Source organism: Symsagittifera roscoffensis, chromosome 1 (genome assembly GCF_963678635.1).
Source record: "Symsagittifera roscoffensis chromosome 1, txSymRosc1.1, whole genome shotgun sequence".
Lineage (NCBI taxonomy): Eukaryota > Metazoa > Xenacoelomorpha > Acoela > Convolutidae > Symsagittifera > Symsagittifera roscoffensis.
The window spans coordinates 96,121,997-96,135,618 of record NC_087062.1 but is presented as its reverse complement, the minus strand read 5'-3'; the positions used below and the strand labels follow the sequence as shown (position 1 = coordinate 96,135,618).

At 35.3% G+C, this 13,622-nt stretch overlaps 1 protein-coding gene and 1 non-coding gene across 2 annotated transcripts in view; one reads left to right on the top strand and one right to left on the bottom strand.

Moving 5' to 3' along the window:
- The window catches only part of LOC134841087 (ryanodine receptor 2-like), a 168,306-nt gene that overhangs the window by 105,305 nt on the left and 49,379 nt on the right, over positions 1-13,622 (top strand). The window contains exons 70-78 of the mRNA XM_063856871.1: positions 436-465; positions 3,603-3,689; positions 3,849-3,863; positions 4,863-4,931; positions 7,803-8,016; positions 8,829-9,058; positions 9,326-9,505; positions 12,781-13,021; positions 13,323-13,510. Coding sequence (XP_063712941.1) covers positions 436-465; positions 3,603-3,689; positions 3,849-3,863; positions 4,863-4,931; positions 7,803-8,016; positions 8,829-9,058; positions 9,326-9,505; positions 12,781-13,021; positions 13,323-13,510 — 1,254 coding nt within the window. The remainder of the gene's footprint in view (positions 1-435; positions 466-3,602; positions 3,690-3,848; positions 3,864-4,862; positions 4,932-7,802; positions 8,017-8,828; positions 9,059-9,325; positions 9,506-12,780; positions 13,022-13,322; positions 13,511-13,622) is intronic.
- Positions 5,154-5,240, bottom strand: Trnai-uau (transfer RNA isoleucine (anticodon UAU)). Its single transcript is given in 2 exon segments — positions 5,154-5,189; positions 5,203-5,240. It is a non-coding gene; the product is annotated as a tRNA-Ile (tRNA).

Below are 13,622 nucleotides of genomic sequence, written 5' to 3'. Positions count from 1 at the left end.
GGGGAGGTGGATTTTATAAAAAAAAATTCAAAATTTTGTCGACTTTTTTTTAGGTCGAGCAAACTGAGTTACCGAGCTCTCACAAAGTCCCTGTTTTGGCCAAAAAAATTTTAGGGTCCGTCAGCCAAAAATGGATATCTCAAAATAGTTCAAAGGGGGACCCTTTGGGTCGGCAGGGGGTCGAATCCCCGAGGAGGGGCGTGCGCACCCCGCGCCCTCCCGCTTAAACCCGCCCTCCCCCTAAATCCGCCCCTGCCAAGTAGGATTGTTCACTTGGTCCCAATTTTATTCTGTTTATTTTCAATATCTTCAAAAACCCTACACAGTAACATTTTAAGTGAATGACATGAAGAAGTTAAGTATCATGATATTTATCAAAGAGTTAATGATCCATTGTTTTTATCAAAAAAACTAAAACGTTTGGTTTTGAATTAGAAATGCGACAACAATATGTTCTTCGAGCAGGTTTGTCTCCAATAGTTGTAAATTTGAGTTCAAAAATGACTTCAATATCGTATAAAAATCCACAACTTGTTTATCTGTGAGTGCATCACTTCACGCGTTTCGATTATCCATTGTGCACTATTTAGAGCATTATCTGCACATACTTTTTTCACTGGGAAGCACTCACATTTAATTTTTTAAATCTAGCTGGTTAGGTTAACTAGTTAGTTGTAAAATCTCATCTGTAGTAGCTAATAAATCTGCAAGACTATCTGCTTTATAAAATCAAAAAATATTTATTTGAAAGAGAGGAATCCCGGGATGATTCCCATGCATTTAAAATCTTATGCACAGGTTGAGTTTTTTCAACAAGTTCTGATAACAGATAACGATTTTGATATTATGTTGCTGTTAAATGGCGCATCTGCAGTTCGAACAAAGATACAGTCACAGGACAGAAGTTGCAACTTTTTGATTTCAACCATCAATTAAACGAACAAGACGACTGCTCGTGTCGAGGCAAAGCTCTGAAAGTTCCGACTGATCTTCAACTGGAATAGTTTGGGAAGAAAATATTGGCAAAATATAAATATTAGGCTGATATTAAAAACTTTTTTTTTTAATTTTGATATTTTTTTAACATCCCCCACACGTCATTTAAAATACAAAGTGATAGATTTCGCTGGTATCAATTATGACAAATAGCCTGCTTCAACCAATTTGGAACAATTTCTATGATGGATTAAATCTACGCTTACGCGTCAATAGTGCGAAACACATCAAGCAATAATTGTCCCAAATTGGCCAAATTGGCAATCTTTAAACCCCACAACTTTACGAAAAATGATCGCAGGTGAAATATATTTATGTTTTTTAATTTAAGCTCAAGACGAAAATATTTTTGCCAATTCCGTGACAATTTTTTTGCCAATAACTAAAAAGTCGAAATTTGTCTGGATAAAAAAAAACCACCCCGAGCACAAATATTACGTCACTTTCCTAGAAAGTCGAAACAATTAGCTTGTGTGAATTCAATTTGGAACAATTTGGTAGTGCTATATAATTCGCCAAGCGTAAATAATTTGCGTTAAACTTTCAGCATTAAATTATAAAACGAGTACTTCAGTAAGACTCATTTCAGACTTTTTAGATAGGCAGGATAATGTAGCGGTGTGCGGACCCTGCAGGAAAACCAGGAATCGATCCACAAGTCAACAAATAATTTTTTTTGGAAATTGGTCTCTATGAAGAAAAAAGACCCCGAGATTAGATTTAAAATTTTTTTGAAAAAATGGCACAGTAACGTTTTTGTTCCGACTTTCGAAGAAAGTCACGGAAAGTTTTTTTACTCTTGGTGGTTTTTTTTCTCCAGAGCAGATTCGATTTTTAATTTTTTTGAAGGGAATTTTTGTATCACCAAAAAGTTTTGTTGCCCTGAGATCACCTTTAAAATGATTTTTCTAAAGTAATTCTGTTTTATAGAATTAAGGGGGCTCAAAAATTACTTAGGCCAGCTTGGGATAAATTACAGGCGGCATATAAAATGAACGCGTAACCGCCGGAGATTGGATCCGACATAAAAATTGTTCCAAATTCGACTGAGGCATGCCACTTGGTTTATTTACAATTTTGCTAAATGCAAAGTATATCACTTTGTAATTTAGATAGCGTGTGGGGGATTGTTTTTCTTAAAAAAAACTTTGAAAAAAATTTTTTTTTTTGAAATTTTGTTCATTTTTTCAAACCCAACACTACTCCATTGACATTAAAGGGCAGTCGAAACATTCAGGTCGTCCGCTTGTAAAATCATTCTTGCTTTTTTACTCTCGAGAATAATTGAAGATTCAATGAGAAATTTACAATTTGATTAATGAATCTGTTGAAAAGAATTAGCAGAATCAAACACAAAAGATGTTGTTTTCAAGGTTTATGTGGTCATTCGACTAGCCGTCGTCAGAAAATTGCTGTGGGTGCTGAAAAATCTTCGTACACAGTAAAGAAGTTTAAATTTTTGGATTTGGCCTTCTCGTTATGCAGCGCAAACACGATTTACAAAAGAAGTGAAAAAGAAGTTGACAGACAGTTCCTTGTTTTGACGAAAAATACCTTTAAAATTTTAAGTCATTGTTACTCGAAAGCTTGAAAAAATTAAAAACCTAATTGACTGTTATCAAAGTCTAATGAGTCGATAGAGGCAGTCACACTTCCAAAATATGAAACGAAGCGTTTTTTTGTCGGCCTGCTTTGATTCCCAGCGCAAAGAAATCTTTTAAATTAATACACGCTCCATAATATAAAAACAAGTTCAATGGTTCTATGGCTTCCCAACGAATACATTTCAGTCCAAAACATGAAATTTTTTGTGCTATTTGCGAGAGTTTTTCAGAGTCTAGATTAATTTTCGGACGAGAATGACCTGATTTAATGACCATAAAAGACTTATAAAGATTTCTTTTATTTTTTTTATCCGGCTAAGTTTTTTCCAGTACACGGCAAAATTTATCAGTGTAACTTGAATAACTCAGAGTAAATGACAAAAACGTGAAGAAATTCTTCGTTCATTTGCTGGTTGAAAATTTAATGTTTTATGACTCATGTTTAACCTATTTGAAATTGAGAAAATTTTACGTCAAAATCTGCACTTTCAGCCGAAGATGTTTTAGTTGAAGTAACATTTACATTTTTTTTACTGCTGAAATGACTCAAAACTAAGTTCTCGGAAGCACTAATATAACAAAACATGATTTTAGAATTTCAAAGTCTAGTAAAGTTTTTTTCAAAGGGCATCCAATCCCCCTTGCTTTCTGTTCTAATTCTCTTATCCTCTTTTAAATTTTTCTACGATAGTTTGCAAAATTTTCAAAAAATCTACATGAGGATAAAAATGTTGCTTTCTTCTACTGATAAATGCGACATCAAACCAGTGTTTTGAAATTGGCGTGTTAAGTCGAAAAGTAATTTGGCCTTTTTTGAATTCGTTCCCTGCATTGGTTTTATTTTTTTTCTGAAAATCATTCATTGTCTTCGATCAAGATTTAATAATTTTGTAATAATACTATTGTAAGTAGCAATCAAATCATCGTCACCCCGTGTTTTTGTTCTGACAAATTATTTCACGTTGTGATGAGATAAAATCGAAAAAGTGAAAATTGTTTCAGAAGTCGACAGATGAAGAGGTCAAAGAATTCGTGAAGAGTTCTTTCGAGCAGTACAAAAAACAGTCGGGAACTGTCGTCACATCCACGGTAGATTCTATTCCTAATTTTAACTAAAATTTGAATAATTTAAGTCCCAATTTTTAAAAAGGCCTAGGATTTTCTCGAGGGGGGGACCTATATAGGCTATAGATATCAGGATATACTAATGTTATAACTCTTATGTTAAAATAAGAGCATTTTTTTCAGTGCAAAAGTTTCAAGGTAGGTTTTCCCGTAATTAGTTTGCCTCTGTCTATATTTTGATCTTCTAATATCGTCATTTTGTTGTTTACCATTTAAATCTCAAGAGTTTGTTAATATTTATTCAATTTTAATTTTAGCCTTGTTATAAGGTTATCCTTAGCTTTAGATTATGAATTTTCGATCAGCTTTAGTTGGATTTGCTCATGAAAGCCCCGCATGATTGATTTCAGTATGAAATTGAAACTATATTGGTAATTTTTACAAACTCGGTCAACTACTTGCTATGCTCCAGCCAAATAAAAAAATATTTAACCCCACGAAAGGATGATTTTGGTATTATGGGGGGCTTAGTTACTGGAAGTGGGAATCTATAATGGAAAAGAGTCCATAACATATCAAACATACCGGCGAGTTTTTCAAATTAATCGGCTCTTTTCCAGTTTCCCCCCACCCCTTTCAAATTCAATTTTGAAAAGCTTATTTAACGTTGTCATAATGCAATGAAATTTGGGGTGGTGAACAAATCGACAACTGTGAAGAGATTTGTTCGTCCTACTTTACATCGTAACATCACGCATTTAGCCGTAATAAGTCAAAAAACAAACATAAAACTCGATATTTTGAAAAGAAAAGTGCCAATTAATTGGTGATATGTTACAATAGTAGTGCAATTTTCAGTGTAGTGCATGTATTAAGTTTGAGAACTATAACGCATAATATAGTCATTTCATTTTCCATCAATTATACTACTACTAAGATAGTTTTTGTAAATACATTACTCTGCCGGATGAAATGCTATTCAAAAGTTCAAAATTTACACTTCTTTTGCCAAAAAATTTGGCTTTTGAAACAACTTATAAACAATGTGCGAAGTATAACAAAAAGCGATCCAGCAAAAATTGAACCTACCACCTTTTGTAATATATATCACCAATTAATCTCATTTGATCCTTTTTGATTCGCTACCCGTGTCCTAAACTATAACTGATAATTGTGAAGTATTTTTGTTTGCTTCAGGGTTCTTTCGACGCCTTTGGAGAAGAAAGTGTTCTGCATATTTCAAAAGTGCTTCAACGATTGCATTTTGTGAGTCCTCAAACATCTTAAAGTAATTTCAAGTCCTTCCAACAGACGTCAAAACCTCGCCAAAAACTCCACCAATTTTCTGAAGGCGAGGAACACTTCTTAAACGATACTGTTAAAACAATGGCTGGGCTGTTATAAAACTTTCACAGATGGCAATTACCTTTTGACCAAAAGCCGTTTGCTTGAAATGATTTTTTTTTGTCAGATTGGCAAAAATTAATTTGCTCCCGGGCAGGCTCGAACTGCCGACATCCGCATCGCTCATTCTGTCTATAAGTACGGCGCTCTAACCGACTGAACTACGGGAGCTACGTGTAAGTTAGGTACCGCCTGATCATACCGGGGGTGTGGATGGGGGGTTTAATCTCAGCTTGATCTAGGGCAGTCGATCGATGTCTCTGGGCTTCTATTTAAAATTTCTTCAACTTTAAAAAGCATCATTTGCTTCATAGTTTCCATCTACCACTCGAACCAAGTTGACCACCTCGGTGTTTGTAATCTTATGATTATAATTATTACTGTTGTGATTATAATGATTATTGTTCCGACCATTTGAAAAAATGGGGAGGAACTTTGTATTCGGGCGTAATTTTTTTTTGTTTTTCACGCAAAATCAGGTACCACAAAGAATAGTCGAACTGGGTTGAGTGATATATCATATAAAAGCACTTTCAGTCGTGATTCGAACCACATTAAAAATTTTCCGAAATTTTTTCCCAGTGTTGAGAATAACCGGTTTGAAGTTTTTGACTTTTGACCAATTTAAAATCTTAAAACTTAATTTAAGCAAGTGAAACTTATTTTGGAGTTGTCAAGCTTGATTTTGCGCGAAAAATTTTGAAAAAAATATTTTAATTTTTTTTGTTAGTTTTTCTAGTCATTTTTCTACTGAAACTTTTGTACAATTTGCTTATATTACTATGACTGTCTAATGTGCCTAAAAAATATTCTTACGTCATATCCTTTTATCCCACCCAGCAAAAAAATACACAAATTGGGGAAAAAGAAAATTTTCTGAACCTAATTTTCTAAAGACCATTGTCGGAACATTCTGTGCTACTTGCACAGTAACCGGCTACCCTTGTTATTAGGGTTTTCATGATTAAGATTCTTATGATTAAAAAAATTATTTTATGATTATTATTGTAATTTTAATAATGATTTTTAGCATTGTCATTATTAATATTATGATTAATATTGTTCCGACCATGAAAACGGGGAGAAATTTTGTATTCGAATGTGTTTTAGTTTTTTGGTTTTCCTGGCAAATCAGGTACCTACAAATGAAGATTGGACTGGGTTGAGTTATTTATCATTTTAAAGCCGTTTCAGTCGTGATTCGAGACACATTAGAAAGCTTGGAAATAATTTTTCCAGTGTCGAGAAAAACCAGTTTGAAATATTTCATTTTTTGTCTTAATTCGAGCGAATAAAGCGAGCAGGCGTTTATTGTTTCCCACGCAAATTCAACTACCTCAAAGAATGATCGGATTGGCTTGAGTGATAAATCATATATCATATTAAAGCCCTTTCAGTCGTGATTCAAACAACATTGAAAATTTCAAAAAAAAACTCCTGGTGTCGAGAAAAACCGGTTTGATTTTTTTTTTCGTTGAATTTCGACCATGTGAACAGGCTTACGTTAGCTTTTATGCTAAATTTAAGCTTTGAAAACTTAATTTACTTAAATCAAAATAGTTTTCGGAGTTTGTAGCCTCATCACAGGAATCGAAAACTTCAAAAATTTGGGAAAAAATTTTTGAAAAATTATTTAAAAAAATTTAAATCTGTTTATGAGTTCTTATCTTTTGCTCCCGGGCATTTTTTTAAATAACTGACGAAAACTTTTATACCCTACTTTTCGCTCAGTTTCCTTTATCACACCAAGACGAAAAAAACTACACTAATTTGAAAAATAGTTTTGTGTAACTTTTTAGGACTGGTCGGAATAGTTTGTGCTACTTTCACAGTAACCGGCTATCCTTTTTTTAATTATTGTTGTTCCGACCATTGAAAATGCGTGGGAACTTTTTATTCGGGTTTGTTTTAGTTTTTGTTCCGACCATTGAAAATGGGGAGGAACTTTGTATTCGGGTGTTTTTTTGTTTTTTTTTCCACGCAAAAACAACCACCATAAATAATAATCGGACCGGGTTTAGTGATATATCAAAATTAAGCCATTTCAGTCGTGATTCGAACGACATTGAAATTTAAGCTACTGCCGTTTACAGTAGCTTATTCATAATTAATTTCAATTTTACACGAGATTTTTAATGCCATTTTGGTAATCGAAATCTTCAAAGTTTCAAAAACATTTCTGCAAAAAAAACTTTTCTAGTCATTTCCATCAAAAGCCGTTGTCCTGTTTGCCTATTTTACTATGATTGTCAAATGTGCCTAAAAAACAGTTCTACGTCAGATCCTTTTATTACACCACTTTTTCTTGCGTTTTTTGAAAACTGTATACGGAAAATTATGTGCTACTTGCACAGTAACCGGCTATCCTTGTTATAGTATGAAGTTTCCGCAATTCGCGGAGGATGAATGAAAAGTTATCAAGCTTGCCAAAGGATAGTCAGTTTCTATCAATTCCTTACATTCCGGACTTGAGCGATGCTCAGCTATGTTTTTGATAATCTCTTGGTCGTGTGGTGTAGTGGGTGGGGGATACCATAACTTTTTATTGTCTATTTCTGTGTCTTTCGCTTTACACCCTTCCCCCCCCTCACCCACCAGCTTCGTACTAAAAAAAATTGTAACCCCAGCACGTACTGTGGTTTTACTATATAATGTGGGCTTTAAATTGTTGGGTGGTGTGTGTGTGGGGGGGGGCTTTATAGGAAATAAGACCCGCATTTGCTTAACCTGCAGGTGGACCACCCTCCCCTTGAGAACACGGAGGCGGAGACGCGTCTGCTGTCTCGGGCACGCAAGAGGAGTGTGATGCAGTGCTTCCAGATGGTGCCACTCTACACTTTGCCCAGACACAAGGCTGTCAACTTGTTCGTCAAGTCCTACCAGGACACGTGGCTCTCCACCGAGGAACAGCATGGAAAAGAAAATCTGATTGAGAGTCTCACTACCGGTTAATAACTTTTCTCATATTAGATCAAGCTTTCACTCTTACATGAATGGCATTATGAATGGCATTACATAAACAGCTCATACTTATTGAAGCTAGGGGTGGATCTAGGTTTTTCTCCAAGGGGGGGGGTTTCAAGAAAAAAAAAATGAAAATTTTGACGCCCTTTTTTCAGGTCGACCGAATGGATTTGGCAGGATTTTGCAAGCCCTTTGAAAACAGATAAAAACCCTATTCTGTCAAAGTTTTCTGCGCCTCAGGGAGATTTTTGAAAAAAAAACGGTCCAAAAACCGTTTTTGGTTACTTTTGGGAAGGTTTCCCAAATAATTAGTGTATATTTGAGTTGAAAATGCCTTTAAAAATTTTATAGAATCGGTCGGCTGAAAATGGACGCCTTAAAAAGTTTCAGAAGGAGACCCTTTGGGTGGCGAAGGGTTAGAAACCCTTTGCCCTTTAAATTTGGCCAAAATCTTTTCAGACGTCTCTAGCTATCATTTTTAAAATTTATTTTAATGGCTTTTGCTATAATGTTGAAATCGAATTTTTTAAAAGTCTTGAGTTATTTCTTAAATAACGACTCAGATAACTCTGGCAGAGCTATTTTTTCCTTCGAAGATTTTTCAACTTTTTTACAGTTAAAGCACAGTTAAGATATTCCCATCAATTCAGAAAGCCACAATGTATCAAAAAGTTGATATAAAAACGAAGCTAACTGAAATTAAAACTCAATCTCTTACATCGAATTTTCACTTTTTCATTAACATTAAACTACATCTTTAACATTAAACTAAACTTTATGCTTTGCACATACTAGGAGACACTTTGGATCCTAGTAAGCCAGACCCTCTGACTCAACTGATCACTTTCATCAAAAGGGGGGCTCAGAAGATGGAGGAGGAGTCCGGAGGGGGAGGGGGAGGGGGAGGGGATGATGGCCAGGGGGAGTTGCTGTACATCTCGTATGCGGAACTGATGAGCAGCAGCTGCAGTTGTCAGGAGGACGACGAAGACGGCGATGACGAGGGGGCCGAGCCGAGTTTCGAGGTAAATACAAAAAAAATAAAAATCCGCAAAATATAAGCACAGAATGAAAACTTAATAACTTTAATATTTTTAGAATAAAATTTAAAGTAGGTTCATTCGAAGTGAAATCGAGAAAGCAAAGAGTTGCATTGCTATAAATTGAGCAATTTTTGATGCGCTGGCTTCAATTATTGGATTATAATTGGCTAAAATATAACCCTTGTGACAAAAAAATAATCTTTTGTCTTAATAATATTCTAAAGCTTGCATATCTTTTATGCTTCCCAGGAACAGGAGATGGCGAAGCAGAAGTTGTTGTCGGAGCAGGCCAGATTGAAGGAGAGGGGTGCGGCCGAGATGATTCTGCTGCGACTGACCAAGTGTGGGGGAGTGCAGTCGGAAGTGGCCGAAGTCACTCTGCAGATGGGCATCTCAGTCCTCACTGGGGGAAATGTCGACATCCAAACGGTAAAAAAAATCATACAATCATACCATACCATAGATAAACCAAAACACAGTTTTATTTTAATTTTTTTTTTGTAGAAGGAAAATCTGGAGAAGTGCTTTTTATTAGTTCTGATTAGCTCCATGAAATATTCCATTTTGAATACAGTGCTCGCTTAAGCATGGGTGTTCAATCGTAGTGCATAGCTGAATCAAATCATTTAAAATTAGTTTTTGGTTCAATTTTCAAAAAAAGACGGAGTATTTATGCGTTGCGCGGTTATTTGACAAACCAAGTTCAATTTTTTTGATTAGATACAATTGATAAAACTTTTTAGTGCTCCTGAAAAGTATCGATGCACTGAGATCAAAAAATGTTTAGTTATGTTTTTTAGTAAAGTTATACGATTTGAAAATTGCCAATTGTGGTATAATAATTGCACGCTATAAATCGTTTTTCATAATGTGGAACGACTAATCAATCCGACTAAAAAACATTCCAAATTTAATTGAAGTGACGTTTTTGTATTATTATTGCGTTACATGCGCAAAAAGCGCCACTGTGTATATTTGATATAGCGAACAAAAACAATGCAAAATTAAAAACATGCATTTTTTCATATAATTTTTTCACGGGTTATCTTTTTTAGATTGGAAGATATTTTGCTGCCCTGAGCTCGAAAATTCATAGTTTTGTAGTAAAGCTATGGGGGTTGAAGATTGCCAAGTTTGGAATATCATGGCTAGCTATGTTTCCATAATTGCGTAACACAGGCGGTGATTTAATCCGGCTGAAAAAGTATCGAGTTTCATAGTGGAAAGTTTCAAATAAGTTAAATTGAGCTGAGGCAAGTGTATTTGTTCGGGAAAGTTGACCCAAAAGAGGAAAATTTTCCCATGGTATTGAAAGTGTATTAGATTTTTCAAATGAAAACTGCCCATGTCTGATTGAGAGGTCGGAAAATTCTTAGCTGTGCATTGATACGCCAACCTTGTAAACTTTCATATAACGGTCTCTTGCGCTTGTAAATTCGCTCGCGAACCATATCCCCCAGGATAAAATTACCAGTTTTTAGTCTAGAATTCCCCACCTTGAAATTGAACAAGAAAGCGACACTAAAAGCCGAATTGAACGATGGAAGATAATTACCAGAAAAAAAATTAATAGATTAAAGACTAAATACTAAAAGGACAAGTTAACAGCTATGGCTTTGAGATAGTCCATCTCTTTGTAGCTAGTGGCAGAACAAACAATTTTTTTATCTATCAAACTGATCCTCTTTCCTTGTGTGATTTTTTTGCCCCGTGGTCCGTGGATCAACATTCCGTGGTCCTAAAGATCGGAAATTTTGACATAAAAAAGAGTTTTTTAGGAGTCGGGGACCTCTTTTTACACCATTTCGCCCTACCTTAGAATTTTTGACTCCTGGAGGGTACATTGAACAGATTTTTGTATCAATTGTGCAAATTATCGCATGTGGGATTCGAGCTCACGCTGAAGAAATGAATTTTTTTTTTTCAATTGTCCTACTGACTGTTGCACGTTGTTTATTAAATTTTGCAATCAATGATCATTCTTCTAGGAAGCCAACAGGAATCTCAAAGTTGTTGAAAAGTCACGTACAAATGGCCATGCGTGTTTAAATTGAAGTCAGTTCAAAATTGAATCTATAGAAAGCATAAAATGTTATAATGTATACAATTTGATTTTCGGGGTTTTGAATTTAAATATGGGGGCTTTTGTTTTAGGGGGATTTTATTCAATGGAGAAAATTGTTTAGGGGGATTTAATCCAGGAAGATTTTGTTTAAGGGATTATATCCTGTGGGATTTACTCCTAGACCCTTGCGGAGTAGTAGCTTCCCAAATGTTCATTTTGATTAGATCTTCGTATTGTTGTCATCATATGAAAGACATTTTATGCTCTAAACTAATGTTCTAAACTCAAATAATGTTCTAAACTCAAATAAAGTTTCAAATAATGTTCTAAACTCTTTTGCCATTTTTTTTCTTGCAAAAACAAAACTTTATTTCAAATATAATTTTTTAATTTGAAAAATGTTACATCAAATGCTTTTATACATTAAAATATTTTGAAATCTGCGTTGTTATTTCCTTACCAAAATCAAAAAATGAACTACATTTGGAGATCAATTTGATCTCAAGAAAACCTTTTTTTTAGAAAAACAAGCTGAAGGGCAGTCAGAAAATCTGCTCTAATACGAGGAGTTCTGTTGTGTGACACAGAGCAAATTGAAAACTATTTTGTATAACTTCTATAGGTGTTGCCAGTAGCGTGCGCGGTGAAATTTCACGTTGGGAGTCTTGAAAATTTTAGTCAACCGTTTTTCAGTTTTGTCATTCCGAATTTTTTTTCTGCCAAGCACCTAAAATAACCATATTGAGTTAGACTTCGTTTTCTGTATGATCTTGGTTTTGCGAGTTATCATCATTCAAAACTAGTATTTTATAGCCCATATTAGTATTTCAGTATTAAAAATTAGTATAGAAAAACTTTCAAGCTTAGTTTGTCAAAAATGACTACATGCACCGAAGTTTCAGTGGTGAAATATGATTAGAATGGATTTTTGTTGACTAAAATTTATCCAGATAAACGATTATTGTGGTAAAATTAGTAAAAAAATATTTACTCAAAGTTTTGCAGCTTTGTGTCAAATTTGAGCCTGAATAAACACGTTCATCCCCATATTCACCAACCACCACTTGAAAAAAGTTTTGAAAGTAAATTGAAATAAAATCGATTACAAACGATAAAGATTGGATCTAATTGCTTTGAATAATGGAATAATTTATTCCATTTTTAATCAACTCCAATCGATTGTTTTCAAATTTTAAAGAGGCAGACTGTAGCAATCCAATATAATTGATTATTATCCATAAAAATCCAGTGCGGATGTCATTTATTTCAGGGGCGGGTTAAGAATTTTTTCGAAGGCGGGGCAGATTTTGCCGACATTTTTCTGAATCGATTCAATTGATTTTCCGAGCGCTCTCAGAACGCTGTAAAGAGACCCTATTGTTACGAAAAATTTTGCGCCGCAGTAAGGGGATCGAAACCCTGACGGAGGGCGTCCAAATCCCCCTGGACCCTCTCCCCCTAAATCAGTCCCTGATGTATTTGCAAAAAAAACAGAGTGGTGGCAGTCTTACGCTCTCCTTCGGGACGCTGCTCGGTCATGCGATTTGATGTTTTTGTTTAAAGCAGAAGAGATACATTTTTTGATTAAAAACTGAGTTCTGATTAGATGAGCTATAAAAGTCATTGTTTTTCTGTTAAGACGATGTTGAACCATCTGTATGAGAAGAAGGACGTCGCTTTCTTCGACAGCATCGCTGCCTTCATGCAGTCATGCAGTGTGCTGAATCTGGACAGCTTCGAGAGGTGCAACAAGGCCGAAGACCAAGTGTCCTCTGCAGCGTCGTCCGCTTCCGAGAGTGCATCCAGGGTCATGGATGACTCATCTTTCACCACCAAGTTGTTCAGGTTCCTCCAACTGCTCTGCGAAGGGCACAATGCAGGCTAGTCTGTCTTCATTTTTCGGGAGAAGAATCCAAAATTTCAAACTTTGTTATATGTCTTGTTTCCCGACAACGTAATGGGGAAAAATTTAGGTTCGAGTTTAATTTTTTTTGCAGCAAAATCAGGTTTCACAATGGTAATTGTCCGATTTTTAGGCGTCAAAGAAACGGTTTAAAATTTTAGTTTTTAGGACTTAAAAATTCTCGGTTTTGACTGCCGCCGGAAAAAAAGAAAATAATTGCTACTTGTGCAGCAACCTGTTTTTTTGTTTGTTTTCATTGGCTGATTGTTGTTGTGTAGAGTGGCAGAACTACTTGAGGGTGCAAGAGGGCAACACTTCTAGTGTGAATCTAATCAACGCCTCTGTGGACTACCTGGTGAGGCTGCAAGAGAGTATGAGTGACTTCTACTGGCACTACTCCTCCATACAGCAGATAGACAACAGAGGCAGAGAGGCATTTATGGTGGCCATTCTAGTCGGCAAACAGGTACATTACATCCCACACAGCGGTATTTGGAATGTGGGGAGTGATAAAATGGTCCTTTGTTACGGTTAATTCTACTTAGTTACAAATAAGATATGTTTAAAAAGTGAATTAA